General features: G+C 45.9%; 1 protein-coding gene across 4 annotated transcripts in view; it reads left to right on the plus strand.

The window, feature by feature from the left end:
* Positions 1–14,845, plus strand: part of LOC141987082 (stimulated by retinoic acid gene 6 protein-like) — a 35,190-nt gene extending 20,345 nt beyond the window's left edge. For 2 of the 4 annotated variants that reach the window (XM_074952125.1, XM_074952123.1), the window contains 9 exons: positions 205–358; positions 2,226–2,301; positions 5,380–5,461; positions 7,083–7,131; positions 7,228–7,345; positions 10,086–10,205; positions 11,193–11,356; positions 12,754–12,900; positions 14,336–14,843. In XM_074952125.1, the coding sequence (XP_074808226.1) occupies positions 205–358; positions 2,226–2,301; positions 5,380–5,461; positions 7,083–7,131; positions 7,228–7,345; positions 10,086–10,205; positions 11,193–11,356; positions 12,754–12,900; positions 14,336–14,472 (1,047 nt within the window). In that variant the 3' untranslated portion in view covers positions 14,473–14,843. Of the gene's footprint in view, positions 1–204; positions 359–2,225; positions 2,302–5,379; positions 5,462–7,082; positions 7,132–7,227; positions 7,346–10,085; positions 10,206–11,192; positions 11,357–12,753; positions 12,901–14,335 lie in introns of all 4 variants that reach the window. The other 2 variants (XM_074952124.1, XM_074952126.1) reach the window with 2 other exon arrangements.
* Positions 14,846–18,586: the final 3,741 nt, after the last annotated feature.

Below are 18,586 nucleotides of genomic sequence, written 5' to 3' on the forward strand. Positions count from 1 at the left end.
ACTTGCTGTCATTTAAAGGTTAAGATGAATCCCCACATATGAAAGGCAATATGTGTTTAAAATCAAATGTAACAGGTCAGATTCCCATAGAGTCACACCAGGGATTAATGTGTTCCCATGTGATTAGATGGCATGTAGTGTTATTCTCTAGAAGTGGCCAATGACAAGATTGCTAAGCTGCTGTTTTTATCTATTTCTCCTCAGTTTATTGTTATTGAGTTTTACATTTACAAGCAATTCTCCAAAGAGCTGAAGATATTGGATCAGAGATTTGAAGAGCTTGTTGATTCTAGCAATGGCTCAGAAGTACTTGTACAAGCTGTCCTGCAGCTGAAAGAGTTTATTAATGTCACTGAAGGTACAGAGATGTCATTTTTTAAAGGTGGAATGAGTGTGATACATTTTAAAAAAGCAGACTGAACTCATAGTTCTTAAGGCTGAGCCAAAGCCCATCCTACTCAATGGGACTCCTTCCAGGATTTTGACACATCAGTTCCAAATGGGAATGAAAACAAAAAACCATTTCCCATAAAATGAAATTAAAACAAAAATCATTTTGGGTCCGTTGAGATGGAAAATGTCATTTCAAAACTGACATTTTAAATTTAAAGAAAATTTAAAAAATCAAACATTCAAAATGAAAAGTCATTTCAAAATGAAGAATTGAAACAGTCGACTCTGAAAGTGTTGAAATGGAGTATTTCAACACTATCAAAATGCTTTTTTCCTAGTTTCCCCCTCAAATCAAAATGTCGTGAAAATCGGCTCATTCCCACAAAAGTTTTGGTTCAAAAAAACATCATTTTCTGATAGAAAAACTTTCAACTTTCAGCTGGAAAATTTTTGACCAGCTCTAGCTACATACTTAGTCATAGAACCATAGAATCATAGAAGATTAGGATTGGAAGAGACCTCAGGAGGTCGCCTAGTCCAACCCCCTGCTCAAAGCAGGACCAACACCAACTAAATCATCCCAGCCAGGGCTTGGTCAAGCCGGGCCTTAAAAACCTCTAAGGATGGAGATTCCACCACCTCCCTAGGTAACGCATTCCAGTGCTTCACCACCCTCCTAGTGAAACAGTTTTTCCTAATATCCAACTGAGACCTCCCCCACTGCAACTTGAGACCATTGCTCCTTGTTCGGTCATCTGCCACCACTGAGAACAGCCGAGCTCCATCTTCTTTAGAACCCCCCTTCAGGTAGTTGAAGGCTGCTATCAAATCACCCCTCACTCCTCTCTTCTGCAGACTAAACAAGCCCAGTTCCATCAGCCTTTCCTCATAAGTCACGTGCCCCAGCCCCCTGATCATTTTCCTTGCCCTTCGCTGGACTCTCTCCAATTTGTCCACATTTTTCTGTAGTGGGGGGCTCAAAACTGGACGCAATACTCCAGATGTGGCCTCACCAGTGCCGAATAGAGGGGAATAATCACTTCCCTCAATCTGCTGGCAATGCTTCTTCTAATGTAGCCCAATATGCCATTAGCCTTCTTGGCAACAAGGGCACACTGCTGACTCATATCCAGCTTCTCATCCACTGAGCCCAAGTGGAAAGCGGCTAAGAGTCTGAAAGCTGCCTATGATTATTTGTAAAATGAATTGGAGATCACAGTCTAGTTTCTAGTGGACAATTTTCCATGTTGCAAAAAGCTTCATCACAGCTAACGTGAATTGCAATCGTTACCTTTATCAGTTTGCTGCCTCAGCAGAGAAACAGAGGACTGAATGGACATGGAGACTGAGCTGCATGTTAGGAGAGTAATGTAGGAAAACCTGCACTTCCAAGTTTTGACAAGTGAGAATCCAGGATCTTTGTTCTGCCCAATATAAATTTGGGTTTGAACACATAATTCTGATCCAGGGCTTTGGTTTGGGCTCAACTCTATAATTCAATGATTAACAAATAATCAAAGCATTTCTGAGTGACTGGGTAGTATAGGCAAAAAGTGTTCCAAGTAGAAATGTGTCCAAGCAGTGACACTGGAGGTTTTCAAAAGCAGGCGGGATAGCCACCTGTCTTGGATGGTTTAGACACAACAAATCCTGCATCTTGGCAGGGGGTAGGATTGATGACCCTTGTGGTCCCTTCTAACTGTATGGGTCTATGATTCTATGTGTACAAATAGCTCTCAACTTTGTGCTGAGTTTAAAATACTTTTGTAATCACGTCATGTGAGCTGCAGAGAAAACATTCTGAACAGATGGTTGCTTTTCTTTTTCTCCAGGTGTTTGGATTTTCACCACCTTTGCTGCCTCCCTGACTTGTGTAAGCTACGTATTTCACATCTTGGCCTGCTACAGGTATGGACACGCAGTAGATTATCAGCAGATAGTGCTAAATTCTCAGGGGTGCTGAGAGTCCTCAAGTACCATGGAGTTTATTGGGAGTTGAGGACACTAGTCAACTCAGCACAGGCACTTGACAGCTCCGAGGATTGTCCCCTCCCCACCGGTTCTCAACCTTCTTCTTTCTGAGTCCCCCCTCCAGGCTATAAAAACTCCATGCCCCACCTGTGCCACAACAACTGTTTTTCTGCATAGCCAGTAGATTAAAAGCCAGGGCTGGCATTAGGGTGTAGCAAGGAGGGCAATTGCCCGGGGTCCCACACCACGGGGCCCACAAAGCTAAGTTGCTCAAGCTTTGACTTCAGCCCGGGGCAGCAGGGCTCAGGTTTCAGCTTTCTGGGGCACCTGGCATTGGCCACTTCAGAAGACAGGATACTGGGCTAGATGGACCTTTCGTCTGACCCAGTATGGCCTTTCTTATGTTCTTTATGTTCTGCCCTGGGCCCCAGCGAGTCTAACGCCGGCCCTGCTGTCTGGTTTATTTTGGCGGATCCCCTGAAACCTGCGCTCATAGCCCCCAGGGGGCCCCAGACCTCCGTTTGAGAACCATTGCCCTAGAACTCTATTCTCCATTCCATCAGCACTCAGTGGGAAGTGTCTCTATTATCTACCCTGAGCTCCACGCAGTTCTAGGCCCTGATGGGTGGCGAAGACACATCAGTCCACACAATGCTCCCATTTTATATAATTTATTAACTAAGCTAAATAACACAAAATAAAACACAAACTAATCAAATTAGAACAAAGTGGGTTAATATCATATCATCAGCTTAATCTAATTATCAGGCTAATTAATCCAAACTGCACAACAATTCCTTGCAAACTTTATCGAATCATGTGGGAAGGGCAGCAGACCTTGTCTAGCTATACGCCTTGGAAAAACAGGGCATTATTTATTTCAGTGCTAATTGATAGTTACTGATATTCCAGACAAACAGCTGATACGGGCAGGAAGAAATCTCTCCCAGGTTGAAATAAATATTAGACGACAGCTCTGATGCTACGTAAGACAGACTGCACAAAATATAGGTGTTAGGTAATAGCCAATCTCTCCCTGCACAGTATAGGGTTGTACCAGACATTCCAATACAATTCAGGATAAAACAGCTTGTTAAATTTAACTAGCAAACAAGAAGTTATGTGAAACTAAGTTTCTCAGGATTTAAACACACACCACTCAACCCATGAGTGTGCCATGAGCCTCTTGAACCATGAGCAATTAAGCCATGAGCCTATTGAACCTTATTGCAGGCTGTTTGAGAAACCATACTCAGCTACATTCTGTGTGTTCTATCCACATGCACACTGTCAGCTGCTAGAGTTAAAAGGACAAGGGTGAGAATGCCAAGGTGGAGGTGTCCCTCTACTAATAAAAATTGAAAAAAAAACAAACCACAAAATAAAATCCTTATCAGGTTGATATTTATGCATGATCTTTGCTGTGACTTTTGTGGTTTCATTCAGTTTCAGGAAATTAGTATGTGGTTGGAAAGATTAGCTGGTGGTTTTCTTGGCTAACTCAACAGACTTGCTGACTGGCTAGAGCTGGGGTTTGATTGCACCATGACCGCCTTCTGACAACAAAAATTACTACACAACCACAGGAGCGGGAACCAAAGCGTGAACCCACCCGAGCCCTGCTGCCCAGGGCTGAAGCCCTTGAGCTTTGTTTTTGGCCCCAAATGGTGGGGCTTGGGCTTTGGCTTTGGCCTTGGGCAGTTGTGCTTGGGCTTCGGTTTCGGCCTACACCCCAGCAAGTCTAACACCAGCCCTGACGACCCCATTAAAACAGGTTCACAACCCACTTTGCGGTCCCGGCCCACAGTTTGAGAACCGCTGGGCTAGAGGTTGCTTGCCTGTAGATGCCAAATTTTGGATGGTGTGTGTTGCTGGACTCTGGCACCTCAGTGGCTGTCTGAGAAAGGGAAGGAAGCACAAGCCTTTTGACAAGCCTGGTGGCCTCTTCACACCAGAGGCTATTAGCCAGAAGCAATGGCTTCTTCTTTTCCTTCCATTTTTTGACGATGGTGGCCCGACTGATTCCTCCCCCTTGGAACTTCTACTCTACTCTGGAGTTTCTTGGCAAAGCAGAATGGGACATTCCCCCTCTGAAGTCATAAACATCACCCAGTGGGGCTGGATTAGGTCATCTTTATGCAAATAAAGAGACTTTCCTTGCCAGTAAGCATTGGCTTAGAAAATCAATCAGTCAGCAGACCTCAAAATATTTTGAGACATTTTAGGAGATAAGATCAACTCTTCCTGGGTATGGGTCAGTCCACAGAGATTATCTCAACCATCCCATACAAGTTCCAACACAAGAACACAAAATAAATTGGAAAAAGTACAAAGCTGTTGCAACTGAAATAATAGAAAAAATCAATCACTCATCTTCATTCAGCCATACACATAAAACAAAGTTATTTATTCTAAGATTAAGCAAGAGACCTTAGTCTACAGACAGATACTTCTCTTTTTGTATTTTGGTACTCAGCAGGTATCAGCAGTTTAACTTTAAACAGGAGTTTTGACAGACACAGTCTTGGTGAAAGGTTACACTTTACCTCTGTCAAAGTAAAATGTCTTTTACTCTTGAAATCACAATTTTGGATTCAATTTTCATATAAGGCCCCTGTTGTAATTACAGTGCTCTTAGCCTGTATGTAGACCAGATTCTATTTTACAGATGTACTACTGAGTCTTAGATAGGTAAAACTCCTATTGAAGCAAAAGATAAGCCTTCAGTGTTGTATATTGTATTGTGTTGTAATAAATCAAAACTTGTGCTTTGGGTGGCATGCCCAATAAAACACAATGTTTGCCATTCTTTCACCATTGCGCCCCTTGGCTCTGTGTTTATTGCATTAATCCATGATGCTTTTAGCTGTAGATTGCTGACCCCTTTGACATTCAGTCAAATCATCTGATATAGCTCCTCTGTGATCAAACAGTCAAACAAAGTTATTGAGTGAATAAAATCTCCAATTTATTTGTGTGAAACTTTTTAAAACTAATTTTGACACCTTTATTCAGAAAACACATGAAGCGGCTGTGGGCAGGGGAGAAACATTTCCTTCCACTAAGGTCTCGTGAGCCTGCTTCTTCTCAAAGCGTGGTAAGTTCTCACTGCTTTTCCCCAAAAGTTCCCAGCCAGTAGCTCTGATCCACTAACACTTGAAATTCAGTGGGAGAACTTGTGAATGTAGTTTACACGTGCTCTCCAGTATTTTGCAAGAGGAGGCCATAGTTTAATGGGTCAGTGCAATATTCATGGGCCTGATTCTGGAGCATGCTAATCTAATTGTATGATGGCTTCACACTGTAAAACTAATGTAAAAGGCTTGTATGACAGATCTGTGCCGTCGATCCAGCGAGTAATGTAGACAAGCCCTCAGGGTGGCTGAGCAACATAAGTTATACCAACATAACCTGTAGCGTAGACAAGCCCTGAGAGGCAGTAACTGGGTCAACGGAAGTCTACACTGGGGGTTAGGTCGGTGTAACTATTCTCTCGGGGTGTGGATTTTTCACACTCCAGAAAGACACGGCTATGCTGATGTAAATCTTCAATGCAGACCGGCCCTCAGTCTAACACTGATATCTCTCATAACAAGCTGTCACAGGAACTTGACCCTGATCACCACTAAGTGCCCTACATTTGTTTATTACCGCCATTGTGTAAGGACCAGGAGATAATCACTGCTGGTTTTGCAGTGATCGCCTCGTGCTGCATTCACACCTCCAGAGCTGACATGCGGTAAGGGCACTGTCGGCTTTTCAGGGAGGGATGGAGCAGGGGAGGAGAGCCACTCACTGACTGCACCCCTCAACTTTCCACTCCACAGATGAAAGCTGCCCCTGAGCAGTAGCAGTTTATTATCTGGTACAGACAATGTCAGTGGTTTGGTCTGTCGTTCAGAATGATGAAGCTGTCTCCCAAAGAACAATAGAAATGGCATCTTTTCAAATCAACTTTGTACTAAACATAACAAATGACAATCCTTACTCAGTGGAGATTGCCATCCAGGAAAGTGAGGGTACTAGAACATGGGTGACTAACACCCCATCGCTTAGTCTGACAGTTAAGTAAGCAAATGCTCCATTAACTAGGACACAAATAAAAGGGCTGTTTGTGTGCTTACAGTTAAGCATATTGAATGTTTGCAGGACTGGAGCCTTACTCTGCATAGAAGTGAATGGGAAAACAATTCTTGTCCCTATTTTCTTCAGACATGTTCTAACAGTTATAAAGGCAGTTTTGTGGGTAGAATTCTGGGTACATGTAGTTTTGTTCCGTTCCCTTGTGTAAGCTGTGCAGGAGTCCAAGCCAAGCTCCTCTGATCTCCTTCCACTTTCAGCACATACTTCAGTTCACTTCTGCACCTTTCCTGTATGCTTCAATGTAGCCCTGGGGTCTGTGATGAAGGGGTGTGGGAGGGACACTGGAACGGATTCCTGGTTGCCCTGCACATTGTCCAGTGACTTACCCAGTGCAGAGTGGGGGTAAACTGTCACCAGTCAGAATGGGATCAGTTCACACCCACTTTGCACTGGTGTGAATGCTGAACAAGGTGCCGGGCAGTGGAGAATCAGGCCCTGTGATTGAAATGTGGCATAAAGGAGCCAGCAGGATGAAGACCAGAATCAGGGCCTAAGGATGTATTTTGTTTCTCTGATCAAACATGCAGCAATTCCAATGTCATAAACGTCTGTCCTTTTTCTTTTTTTAAACTCAGGCTGCAATAGCAAGATACTCTGGTTGGCAAATTGCATACATATTATGGGGTACGTGCCAAGCCTTCAGCATAAGCATACATTCAACCAATATTAGAGCGGTTGTCCTTTTCCTCTATAGTAAGAAATATGTTTTCTCTTTTCCAGGCTACCTGATCATTCATGTGGTGCAGTGTCTGTTTGGTGTAATGATCATGTACAGTTTTGTTTTGCCAATACAGCATGGCCAAGGGCTGGAAGTGGCCAAAGGTTTGGGAATTGGGATGTAAGTGCCTTGTTTTCACACATCTCTGGTGTTATCTCACTGTCTTCGCACTGATTTAGATTTATAGGTCTATAAAATAACAAGAGGTACCTATCTGAAAACGGTAGGTTCCAGTGACAGATGTTTAAGCTGTGTCTACACTATGGATCTTACAGTGGCACAGCTGTACTGCTGCAGCTGTGACGCTATAAGGTCTCCAGCATAGCCGCTCTTTGCCGGCAGGAGAGAGCTCTTCTGGCAGCATAATTAAACCACCCCCAACAAGTGGCGTTAGCTATGCTGGCAGGATTGCCTCTCCTGCTGATGTAGCACTGTGCACACCAGCACTTTTGCCGGTGAAACTTATGTTGGTCAGGGGGGAGTTTTTTTCACGCTGCTATTGAATAACCCTGCCACGTAACATAAATTCTGCATGTTCCTTAAACATAGCCCCAGCAGCCCTCCTCTGAAGATGTGCCATGCAACCTTTCCAAAGGTCAGCAGATCTTTAAACTTGCTTTCCCTGTGGGGAATTTTTGAGAGGTTTACAATCTAAGCACATTGTCTGTTTTCCCATCTTAAGGAAAATGCTGACTACGAGGGGACTGACTGACAATGGATAATCAAAGGGTGAAAGCACATAAGAATACAAGCTAAGCCAAAATGCAATCCATTGTCCACAATGTTCCACCTTCATCTTTAATGCGGACAAGGAGGTCCCAGCAAGCATTGCTCCATTTTGATCTAATGTCCTGACTGCTCAATCTAAAGAAAGCATCTCATGCTGGGACCTGCAATCTCCGTGGCCCACATCTCTGCATTAAAGATCAGCCAGCCACACTCTTCTGTTCAGTGTGTCTCCCAGCCTCCTGGGAAGTAGCCGGCACTGTCCTCAGGTTTGGCAAAGATTGGGTATCGCAGTTTCAAGGCTTCATAAGATATAACAGCTGATTCCACTTCCTGAAGGCAGAGCCACCAGCCCACCTATATGGGTCTAGGGTCTGCCTTTTTGTAATCTGTCTGGGCCAACTACACTCTTTTCCCCACAAACTCAGGAATCAGGGTGTCATGTCAGAAAAATCTGAGGGTGGAGGGGGGCAAAATTGTGTCAGCACAGGAAAAATTAAATATGATTATATTATATCCTGCAAAGTTGGAGGAGGCAGGGGGTGGGAGCGGAAGACATAATGGAGCTTATAGACCTATGAAAAATCTGGGAGGGACAAACCAAGATCTGGGGGTGGCGGCAACAGCCCTTCTTGCCCCCCAGCAAATGAAGCCTCTGTCAGGAACTCCCTACAGGACTCTATTAGTCTCCTGAAGCCATCGCTTCCTGGAATCCCAGGAATCTGTGCAGAGGACGGTCCTCTTTTGGCTTATTATCTTCAGCCCAGTTGGTGACTGCAGACAATAAGACCAGTAGCCACAGAATTCAAATGAGCAGTCATTAAAAAAAATCATAACAAGGCTTATTCTGTGAGCATTGTAAAGCAGGACGACGATTTTATATCTTAGTAAGAATTAAAAAGGACTACTAGACAGTATGTGCACTGATACTAGGTCGCATGGATATTACCCCGGCCACACCTCCTCTGTGCTCATTTTGTGCTCTCAGAAGGACAGCTAGATTCTGATACCCCTTATTCCCATTGGGCCAGATTTTCTGGTTTGCTAAGGCCGCTTCGGGGCTCGTGGCCTTAAAGCTACCAGAGATAAGCAGGTAGAGAATTCCCCCTGCGCGGGTGAGCTCTCCAGTGGGGTTAAAGGTGGTGGGCAGCAGTTCTGATACCGATTGTGCCAGCTGCACACTCCCACCCTCAGCATAACATGAGGGAGACGGTGTCTTAGTGGAGTTCTTGGGGTAGGAGGGAGGTATGGCCAAGTGGAGCTTTGCTACACATGATTCTCCACTAGCCTATGGTCCCTGAGGAACCGTATGGCAGCTGCATAAGTTACTGCTGGTCCTGTGCCACTTTTCTTGTGCCAGAACCAAGTGGCTGAGGATCAGGGAGCGGCAACTGGCTCCCTGCAGCCTCCCCCTTTCAACTGGAGAATCTGAATTTGAATCACACCTTACACCCTGAGCAGCCCTCCTGCAGCCAGTGGAGCTATTTGCAGTGAGATACTACCCCGTGAGTAAGGGTATCACAGTCTGGGGCATGCAGAGGGTCAGGAAGAAATTCCCCACAGGATAGAGCAGTGGTTCTCACCCTTTTCTCGTTCACAGACCCCTGAGAGCAGAATGGAGGCCCAGACCTCTTTGGAAATCGATTCTCTTTACATAGAGTTGAATTCTGGTCAGTCCGTTTTCAATCTAAGTCCTTCGCGGACCCCTTAGACATAGTCCGCGGACCCCGCGGGAGGGGGGCTGCAGGTCACAGGTTGAGAACCTCTGAGATACTGCACAGGTAAGTGCATGATGGCAGTGCAGCATCTTCCTCTACACCTGTGCAAAGTGGGCATAAAACCCTACAAAGCAGAATGGTGGCATTTCACGCCTGCTTTGCTCTTCCTTTGCACAGGGCAGTGGGGAATCAGTCCCAGGGGCTGGCAATCACATGCAGGTCTCCCATCCCATTGTCCAGGGACTCTAACAGGCTATATTTCCAGCCCCTTTCACCACAACATCCATATTAAAAGGGTCGCAAAAAGAAAAGGAGTACTAGTGGCACATTAGAGACTAACCAATTTATTTGAGCATAAGCTTTCGTGAGCTACAGGTCACTTCATCGGATGTTTCTCTTTTCCTTTTCCATTACAGTCTTACAGTTGGGATTGCCACGGGGCTCATGATATTACAAATCAAGATCGCTGCGAGATTTTTCCTTCAGCCAAAGATCTTGCCAGATGATAAGCGGAAGCCATTAGCTCTCAATAACAGGTTAGTGGTAGGAAAGAAACAGTCCTTATGGTCTTGCATCCTCCAGACAAGGATCTCCTACTGCATGGGGCTTTTCATACAAAGATCTATGTCTGCCTGGACAAACATGAACTAATGTAGGTACAAGTAGACAGAGAGGGTCGAGCCACAGAATTTGGTTCAGGGTCTGAATTTCAAACACCATGCACGTGGGAGTGTGTGGATATCTGGGCCAAATCCAAAAGTAGTAAGGAGGGGTAAGGTATGCAGTGGTGAGTGGGGACTGAAAGTGAAGCTACAGGGTCTAGCAAAAGGGAAGAGGGGGAGTGGGCCCTAAAAGTCTCCCCTCATTGAAAAATTGCAGTCATAGAATCATAGAATGTCATGGTTGGAAGGGACCTCAGGAGGTCATCTAGTCCAACCCCCTGCTCAAAGCAGGACCAATCCCCAACTAAATCTCTATACTTCTGTGAGTGCAAGGACTCCACAAGCTCAGCCCCAAGAATCTTAGGTTGCCAACTTTCTGACTGCAGAAAAACAAACGCTCTTGCCCCGTCCCTTCTCCGAGGCCTAACCCCCTTCTCACTCCATCCCCCCTTTGTCGCTCGCTCTTTCCCACCCTCGCTCATTTTCATTGGGCTGGAGCAGGGGGTTGCGGCGCAGGAGGGGGTGAGGGCTCCGGCTGGGGGTGCAGGCTCTGGGGTGGGACTGGGGATGAGGGGTTTGGGGTGCAGGAGGGGGTTCCCGGCCAGGGATGAGAGGTTTGGGTGCAGGAGGGGGCTCTGGGCTGGGACAGGGGGTAGGGGTGCAGGGTAGGGCTCTGGCTGGGGGTGCGGGATCTGGTGTGGGGCCGGGGATGAGGGGTTTAGGAGTGGATCAAGATCTAAAACTTTTGTGTCTTTGGTCAATCTCTGTTAGTTCCTTGTGAGCTGTTGTGGCACACTGAAGCCCAAACCAAACCCATGATTGGGCACTAAGTGTGAAAGTGGATTTTCCCCTCTTTTGCAGGAAAGCTTTCCACAACTTCAATTACTTTTTATTCTTCTACAATGTGCTCCTGGGCCTGGGGGCTTGTTTGTTCAGACTGCTTTGCAGTATCCTGTTGGGAACTTGGCTGATTGCACGGATAGACAGGACTATAATGCAGAAAGGGTATGAAGCTGCTGACATGGGTAAGTGTACGAAACGTCAGAGCATTGCATGGATAGCTTGTATGGGGATTTGCCATTTGGTGGCTCTCTCATAAAGAATACTGGAACTTTTCAAGCAAACATCTGATGTATCTATAGGGAACCTCTTCATGCCCAACACACCTGCAAAGGAGCAAGGCAGAATATAGTACTAGCCATACTCGGGCTGTACATGGCCAGGGCCTTGGCCTCCCTCCATGTATCCAAGAGTTAATAGTGTAACTAATCCTGCTTGTCTGAATCCAAGATCTTCCATTCTAAAAGCACACGCGTCTAGCACCTAATTGCTGTAACTGGGAGATGCTGCACTCTTTAACCTCTTCCATTGGTCAGACAGTAGAAGGGGACAAAGACCCCTCATCTAGGGTGGTTTACATTAGCAGCCACTATGGTGAGCACATGATGCTCCTTCTTGGAGCACTGTACAGCATGCTCTGGCTCCATCATAGATATTATGGTGATGGGTGCTATAGAAAACAGTGCATGAAGAATAGCTCAGTTACTCTACTCAGATGCAGCCACTCCACTTATCTCAGGATTTTGTCCTTGGCTTTTTTTAATATTAAAAAGTACACAAAGATGTAAACCCTGAAGCATATATTCTGCCCCTCCGCAATGATGGGTTTGAGCCAATTATTGCCAAGTATTGGTTTGAAGCTGGATGTGTATTATATGACTATTTTTCCCCGACTGACATTTTCAAAAAAGGGGAAGCTTCCGAAGAATAAAGCTCCAAGAGGGGAGTTTTCTTTTAAAATGTAGAATCAGTAATTTATTTGTGGATTGGACTTGTGAGTTTAGGGTACAGTTGGTCAATATATTTATTGCTCCTTGCTTATTAATTTTCGGAGACCAGATCACAATTGATTAACTATTCCAAAGGCCTGGTGTGTTCACAAACACATTGGAGCTGAGGGTTGTTTACAAACTCTTTGTAGTTAGTATTCAGACTGTCCTTGATATTCAGAATGGCCACTTAAGTCACATCGTATGGTTTCTGTTTCCTGATTGGGTGGCCTAACTTTTATAAACTACTACTGGTCTGTTAAACAAATATTGTTTCTTTCTTGATTTCTTTTTGGAATGAAAGAATCCTAACTCTTCCTGTGCCCCCACCCCTCAAGATGAGTTGTGGAGCAAGCACCACCCAACCTGTCAAAGGCTACCTACATCCACACCTTGCCCAGGGAGGACTTGGGTTGAAAAGCTTTTGGCTGTATATGAATGAAGAGTCTGAGCCTGCATTCTTTGTTCTCACAAATGCCTACTGACTTGAATGGGAGTCATAGGTTCACAAAGAATGCTGTACTGGGCCCGCCGTGTATAGAGAAGGGAGCTAAGCTGCACGTCTCTGTAGATGTATCCCTTTTTTAATGCAGGATTCAACACATGGGTTGGTATGATATTTATGGACCACTACCACACTAACCCCACCCTCCTCAGCTTTTGTCACATTCTTCTGGCCGGAACCACTGAGAAAAAACTGCAGAAATCCACTAAATATTATATCTTCAATAATATATCAAGTAAGCACTTTGACTGAAGTATTAACATATATGCCACTTAACTGAGTACTATGAGCTATTTAACTCTAAAATTATATTACTCTTTGGGAATCCTTTATCTCTAACCTCCCTCTGCTTCCCATGCTGATGATCAGATGCAAGGTACGAGAACTGATAGACCCTGTCATATTATCTCAGCACGCCTAAGTGCAGAAACTATTCTTATTCATATGCAGTAAAGAGACATTTCTGCTCAACATTACATGGGTGCAACTGAGTTGAAGTCAATCAGGCTTCAAATGTGCATCTGAAAGATAAGCCCTAAGGCCCACAAAAATGGCCTGTAATCTTATGACCATAACCCTTTATTGAATCTTGCTATGCTCTTTGTTTTTACAAAGGGTCATATTTGGGAGCCGGTGTCTTCGAGTTAATGCATGCAGTGAAGGTGAAGCTGTTGGCCCTCAGGTGGAGGAAGGATATTAATCATGCTGTTTATCAAGTGGTGCTGACAATGTTCTGAGCTAAATTCTCTTCTCACTTACACCAATGCTATTCCACACAAGTCAGTGGAGTTACCCCAGTGTAAACGAGAGGAGAATTTGGCCTCATGTCTTTTGGGTCAGATAGATTACAGTCTATAAGTATCTACATGGGGAACCATAGGCGCCGACTCCGAGGGTGTGGGGAAAAATTAGTGAGTGCTCTGCACCCACTGGCAGCCAAGCTCCCCTCCCCGCCCCCCCCCACCTCACCTAACCTCCACCTCCTCCCCTAAGCGTGCCGCGTCCCAGCTTCTCCGCCTACCTCCCAGCACTTGCCGATGCAAAACAGCTGTTTCGCGGCACAACAAGCTCTGGGAGGGAGTGGGGAGGAGCAGGAATGCAGTGCGCTCAGGGGAGGAGGCGGGTCTGGGGCAGGGGCGGGGCAGGGGTGGAGTCAGGGTGGGGTCAGGGACAGAGGGGGGTTGAGCACCCACCAGCGCCAGCAAAAGTCAGCGCCTATGTGGGGACCAAATATTTAATAATGGGCTCTTCAGTCTAGCAGAGAAAGATCTAACAATCCAATGTCTAGAAGTTGAAGCTAGACAATTCTGGCTGGAAATAAGGTGTACATTCTTAATGGTGAGAGCAATTAATCATTGGAACAATTTATCAAGAGTCATCACTGACAATTTTTAAATCAACATGGGATGTTTTTCTAAGAGACCTGCTGTGGGAATTATTGTGGGGCAGGTCTCTGGCTTGTGCTATATAGGAGGTCACACTAGATGATCACAATGGTCCCGTCTGGCCTTAGAATTTATGAATCTTCAGTGGGTGTCTATTGATATAACTCCACTGATACCAGCTGAGGAGCTGGTCATTAGTTTCTGAATTACAAGAGAAAAAGAAGTGGAGTGTGTTGATTTAAAAAGAAGTGGAGTGTGTTGAGTTCTGTATTTATTTCATTTTAGAACCCAGAGTGTCAACCAGAGCCAGGACACGGTGGTTGCTGCTCTACACCCTTCTCAACAACCCCAGGCTCACTGAACTCAGGAAGCCTAACGCGCAGTGTGTTGCCAGTGATGCACCACAGAACCCCTGTGTCTAGCTTACTCTGCAGGTGGAAACTGGAAGACTCTCGAACAGCTGGTGACTTGCCTCTTAGGACTTTCAGAAGATGGAGTTCTATTTCAGAGCTATACACTATGAGCAGTTAGGGCTCTCAGCCTTGGTATGACAGGAGAGCGGTGGGAATGGATGTCCAGGAGCACTTGCTGTCATTGGTTGTTGTGCATTACATTTGTTTCCAATAGACAGCTGTGAATTGTGTTAAATCACTATAAACCCCAGTAATATTTTCATTGTTTTAAACCAAATAGAGATACATTGGTTTTGGCCAATATTTCCTTGACTGTGTGGGGTCAAGGACCATTCTTCTCTCATTTTGCCAAGTGTGCAAGTTCAAGGGGACAGAAACGAATTTCCACATTGAATACAAGGCTCCGGTGTGAGTTTGGTTTTGTACAGCCTTGCCTCTCACAGCAAGCACAACTTTTATTTGTCCTAATTCCCAACTGTGCCAGAGCCTATGCAGGGACTAATGAATGTGCAATGAACTCTGAAACACCAGCACTGAGTTTGAAAAAGTTACAGTTCAGTTACAAGTAGCTGACAACTGATGCCTCATTTCCTAATAGCTTTTAGTTACCGACGAGAGACAAGATGGTGAGGTAATGTCTTTTATTGGACCAACTTCTGTTAGTGAGAGAGACAAGCTTGCAAGCTTACACACAGCTCTTCTTCTTTATGTACTTCTAAGACTGGTCTGCTCAGAGGAGTGAATCAGCCTCTCTCATTCTACCAAACCACTGAGCTGTGATCAGCACAGGGATGCTTATGTTTTCCTGTCACGCTTCCTCACCCTGAGATGGTCAAGATAGGAAATTATCTATCACCTTCCTCTAGTCAAGCTGTTGCAGGTGGTGGGAAGAAGGTCCCCTTCTTCTGACAAGCCTATCACACTCTTTCTCCAAGCCATTCTACTTCTATCTACAAATGCCCATCTTAATTCTTCACTGACTTCTGGTCCTCTTCATTCCCCTTTATGGTATTCAATGTTCTGTTTCTACCCACACATATCTGAGCAGTCCCCAGCTCCTCAATACCACTGAGGAGCTTCAACAAGTCCTTAATGACATACAAACCTGTATCCAAGGATAATGGTTAATTCCATGCCTAAAAGTTAAAGTCTTTTCCACGGCTACCTTTATAGTCCTAACTTAACATGTTGCTTTTCAGATCATCATCATGACATAACAGTTCTTAATAACTATTGATATTTATTCATATCACAGTAGTACATGAGGGCCCCAATCAAACATTGTCACCATTGTGGTAAATGTTGTACATACACATAGTGAGAGGGAGCCACAGTCCTTGAAGAGCCTACAATCTAAACAGGCCAGCTGTCTCCCATGCACCTCCTCAGGGCTTATGGTCAAACTATAGACAACTTGCCTCAGCGTCCCCTCCTGGACTATTCAAATAAACTTCACTTTAGGCTTTTTCTTGGTCAGAAATACCTCTCCTTGGGGTCTGGGTTTATTAATATAAAAGAGTACAAATAAAACTCAACATCTCTCCAAAACAAAGTCCACACACAACCCAGTTTTTCTCTTGCTCCTCCCAGACCTTTCTGCCTGGGGCCTTTGCTCTCTCTCCCAGGCCTCACTGCCCACAGAGCTTGTCTCACTCTGTACCACAGCTTCCTGAGCTCCCACTCCCCTCTTCACTGCACCTTCCTGCTCCTTTTATGCTCTCAGGTGGGGTTCCTGAGTCCCAGTGTTAAATCCTGGCCCCATTGAAGACACAGCAAGTCATAAGGACATCCTTCAGCTCCACAAGAACAGCAAATACTGTAGACAGTATTGGTTCTGAATCAGGAAAGGAAGATGACATACTTGTAGCTGGAGCTCTGCCAACGTATTGTCTCTGCAGACGCCCACCTCCACAGTCATTTGCCTGAGATCGCAAGCCAGGAAGCTAGGAGAGGAGAGAAAGCTGTTAAGGATGCTCACTGACCTCACCACGTAGAAGAACCTGTCCCCAACTATCTCCTATTTCCCCTCTCCCTCATGGACATTAGGACCATGGGCATGTTTTGGGGAGGGCAAACTGCAAGCGTTGGGCAGGTGTGGAATTTTCTCTCCCCCCCCCCCCCGCTCCCGTTGGTCTGACTGGAGCTGCTCCCCCAAATACAGAAGTCAAACTACACCTGTGCTTAGGACTGCCTCTTTTCTCACCATGGGTTGTGGGACCTTCACAGGTTGTCCTGCTGCCCTGGGCTACAAGATGCAGCATGTTACACTGCCATTGCTAGGCACCAGATCATGTGTGTGAGTAAAAGTCAGATCCTGTCAGAAAATAACAGATCCTCTCAATTTTTGTGCCCGAGCCCCCAAGCTGTACCACCTAAAGCACTTCTCCAACCATTGGTATGGTGCCAACAAATCTGGAGTCCAGCCAGTCTCCATGGATCCAAGAGGATCCTTCATTTTCTGGCAGGATCTGACTTTTATCCACATCCTGCTTAACCTATGTCAAAGGCACCTAGAGTCCTAGCTTGGTGCTTTTCTATGTAGGGTATGAAGCTAAATAAATAAGGACCCTGACTAAGCCTGTGGACTACTGGGTCATGGGCAGGCTCCTTCTACATCTCCACACCCTCCATCACCCCTTGGCAGGCTCTGGTCTGGCGCCTCCATGCCAGGCAGCAGTGAGGGCCGGTTCAGCTCCAGCAGTGTGACTGGGAGGTGGCAGACATTGGCGGGGCAGGAAAACCCACTGGTGTCCTGATGGATAGCAGCCAGGAGCATGCCTGCACCTGAGGGAGGCTGCTTGTCTTGGGTCCCCTGGAGCTAAGCCCAGAGATGCCGAGCCCTTCTGTCAGCCATAGCACTGGGTGCCGTGGGCCAGGATGGATGAGGGAAATGGCCATGCAAGAGCTGCTCCCTCCCCCATGCTGGCCTGAGATGCCCAACTGTCACTCCCAACTGCCACGGAACCTTCTCACACCAGCATTCCAAAATGGGGGTCTCTGTGTGCCCTCTCCACGCAAGCTGGGTGCATTCAGTCAGTGGGCAACAACACTGCTAGGCACTGCATATTGTCTCTTCACTCTAACCATATCTGGCCATGCTATAAAACAGGGTAACTTGCTGGCTGCTACACCTTAACAACCCCCCTCTGTCCGTTCAATGGCTGTCAACTTCACCATAGTTTCTGGGACAGAAACAAAAGCGTCTTACATCGTGGGCTGTTCTAGGTGTCCAACTAACCTATGGAAACTGTTAGGACAACCATTGTCTTTGTTTTCCAGGACTAGTTGGTGTAACTAAAGTCCAACAGCCTTTGCCACAGTGATTCTAGAACTGAATGAACGTGAAGGTGATGCCACCCCAGGGGAGGGTAGTAGGGTGGAAAAGCATTGTAAATTAAGAAGGAAAACTGCTGGCTCTCTCCCGTCCTGAATGCTTGCAGCTCCAGAGTTTGTCTTCTCTTCTGTCCCTGCCCATCCCTCCCCTACAACCTCTGAAGGAATCATAGAATATCAGGGTTGGAAGGGACCTCAGGAGATCATCTGGTCCAACCCCCTACTCAAAGCAGGACCAATCCCCATTTTTTGCCCCAGATCCCTAAATGGCCCCCTCAAGGATTGAACTCACAACACTGGGTTTAGCAGGCCAGTGCTCAAACCACTGAGCTATCCCTCCCCCCATATCTGACAGAGTTAATACTGGGCTGGAAATCTTGAGAGCCCAGCATGATCCACTGGCTAACAAGCTATCCACGAGGTGATGTGGCAACAAATCATCACACTAGTACAAACTAGGGGGAAAAGTAATGAACTTTTGGTACCTAGCTTCTCCTGGATTTCCCCACTTCTGCGACTCATCCTACTCAGGAGACCACAAATGTGAGAGATGGTTAGTTTGGAACGACTGAATGTCTAATTCCATTCAGGATATTTCACTGATATTCATTCTATGTTTCTCCTTCCCACCAGAACGTAGCAAGCCAGGTGGCCAGACCATCCCTAGTCAGTGCTGCCCAGGGGCAGAACCAGGGGCTAGCCTCCTTGAAGGGGGACTCTACCCACATCAGTGCTTCTATATCACGATGCCAACTTTTCCCAACCTAGCGCTAAAAATTTCCCAAGTCTT

The sequence above is a fragment of the Natator depressus genome, chromosome 5 (genome assembly GCF_965152275.1).
Source record: "Natator depressus isolate rNatDep1 chromosome 5, rNatDep2.hap1, whole genome shotgun sequence".
Lineage (NCBI taxonomy): Eukaryota > Metazoa > Chordata > Testudines > Cheloniidae > Natator > Natator depressus.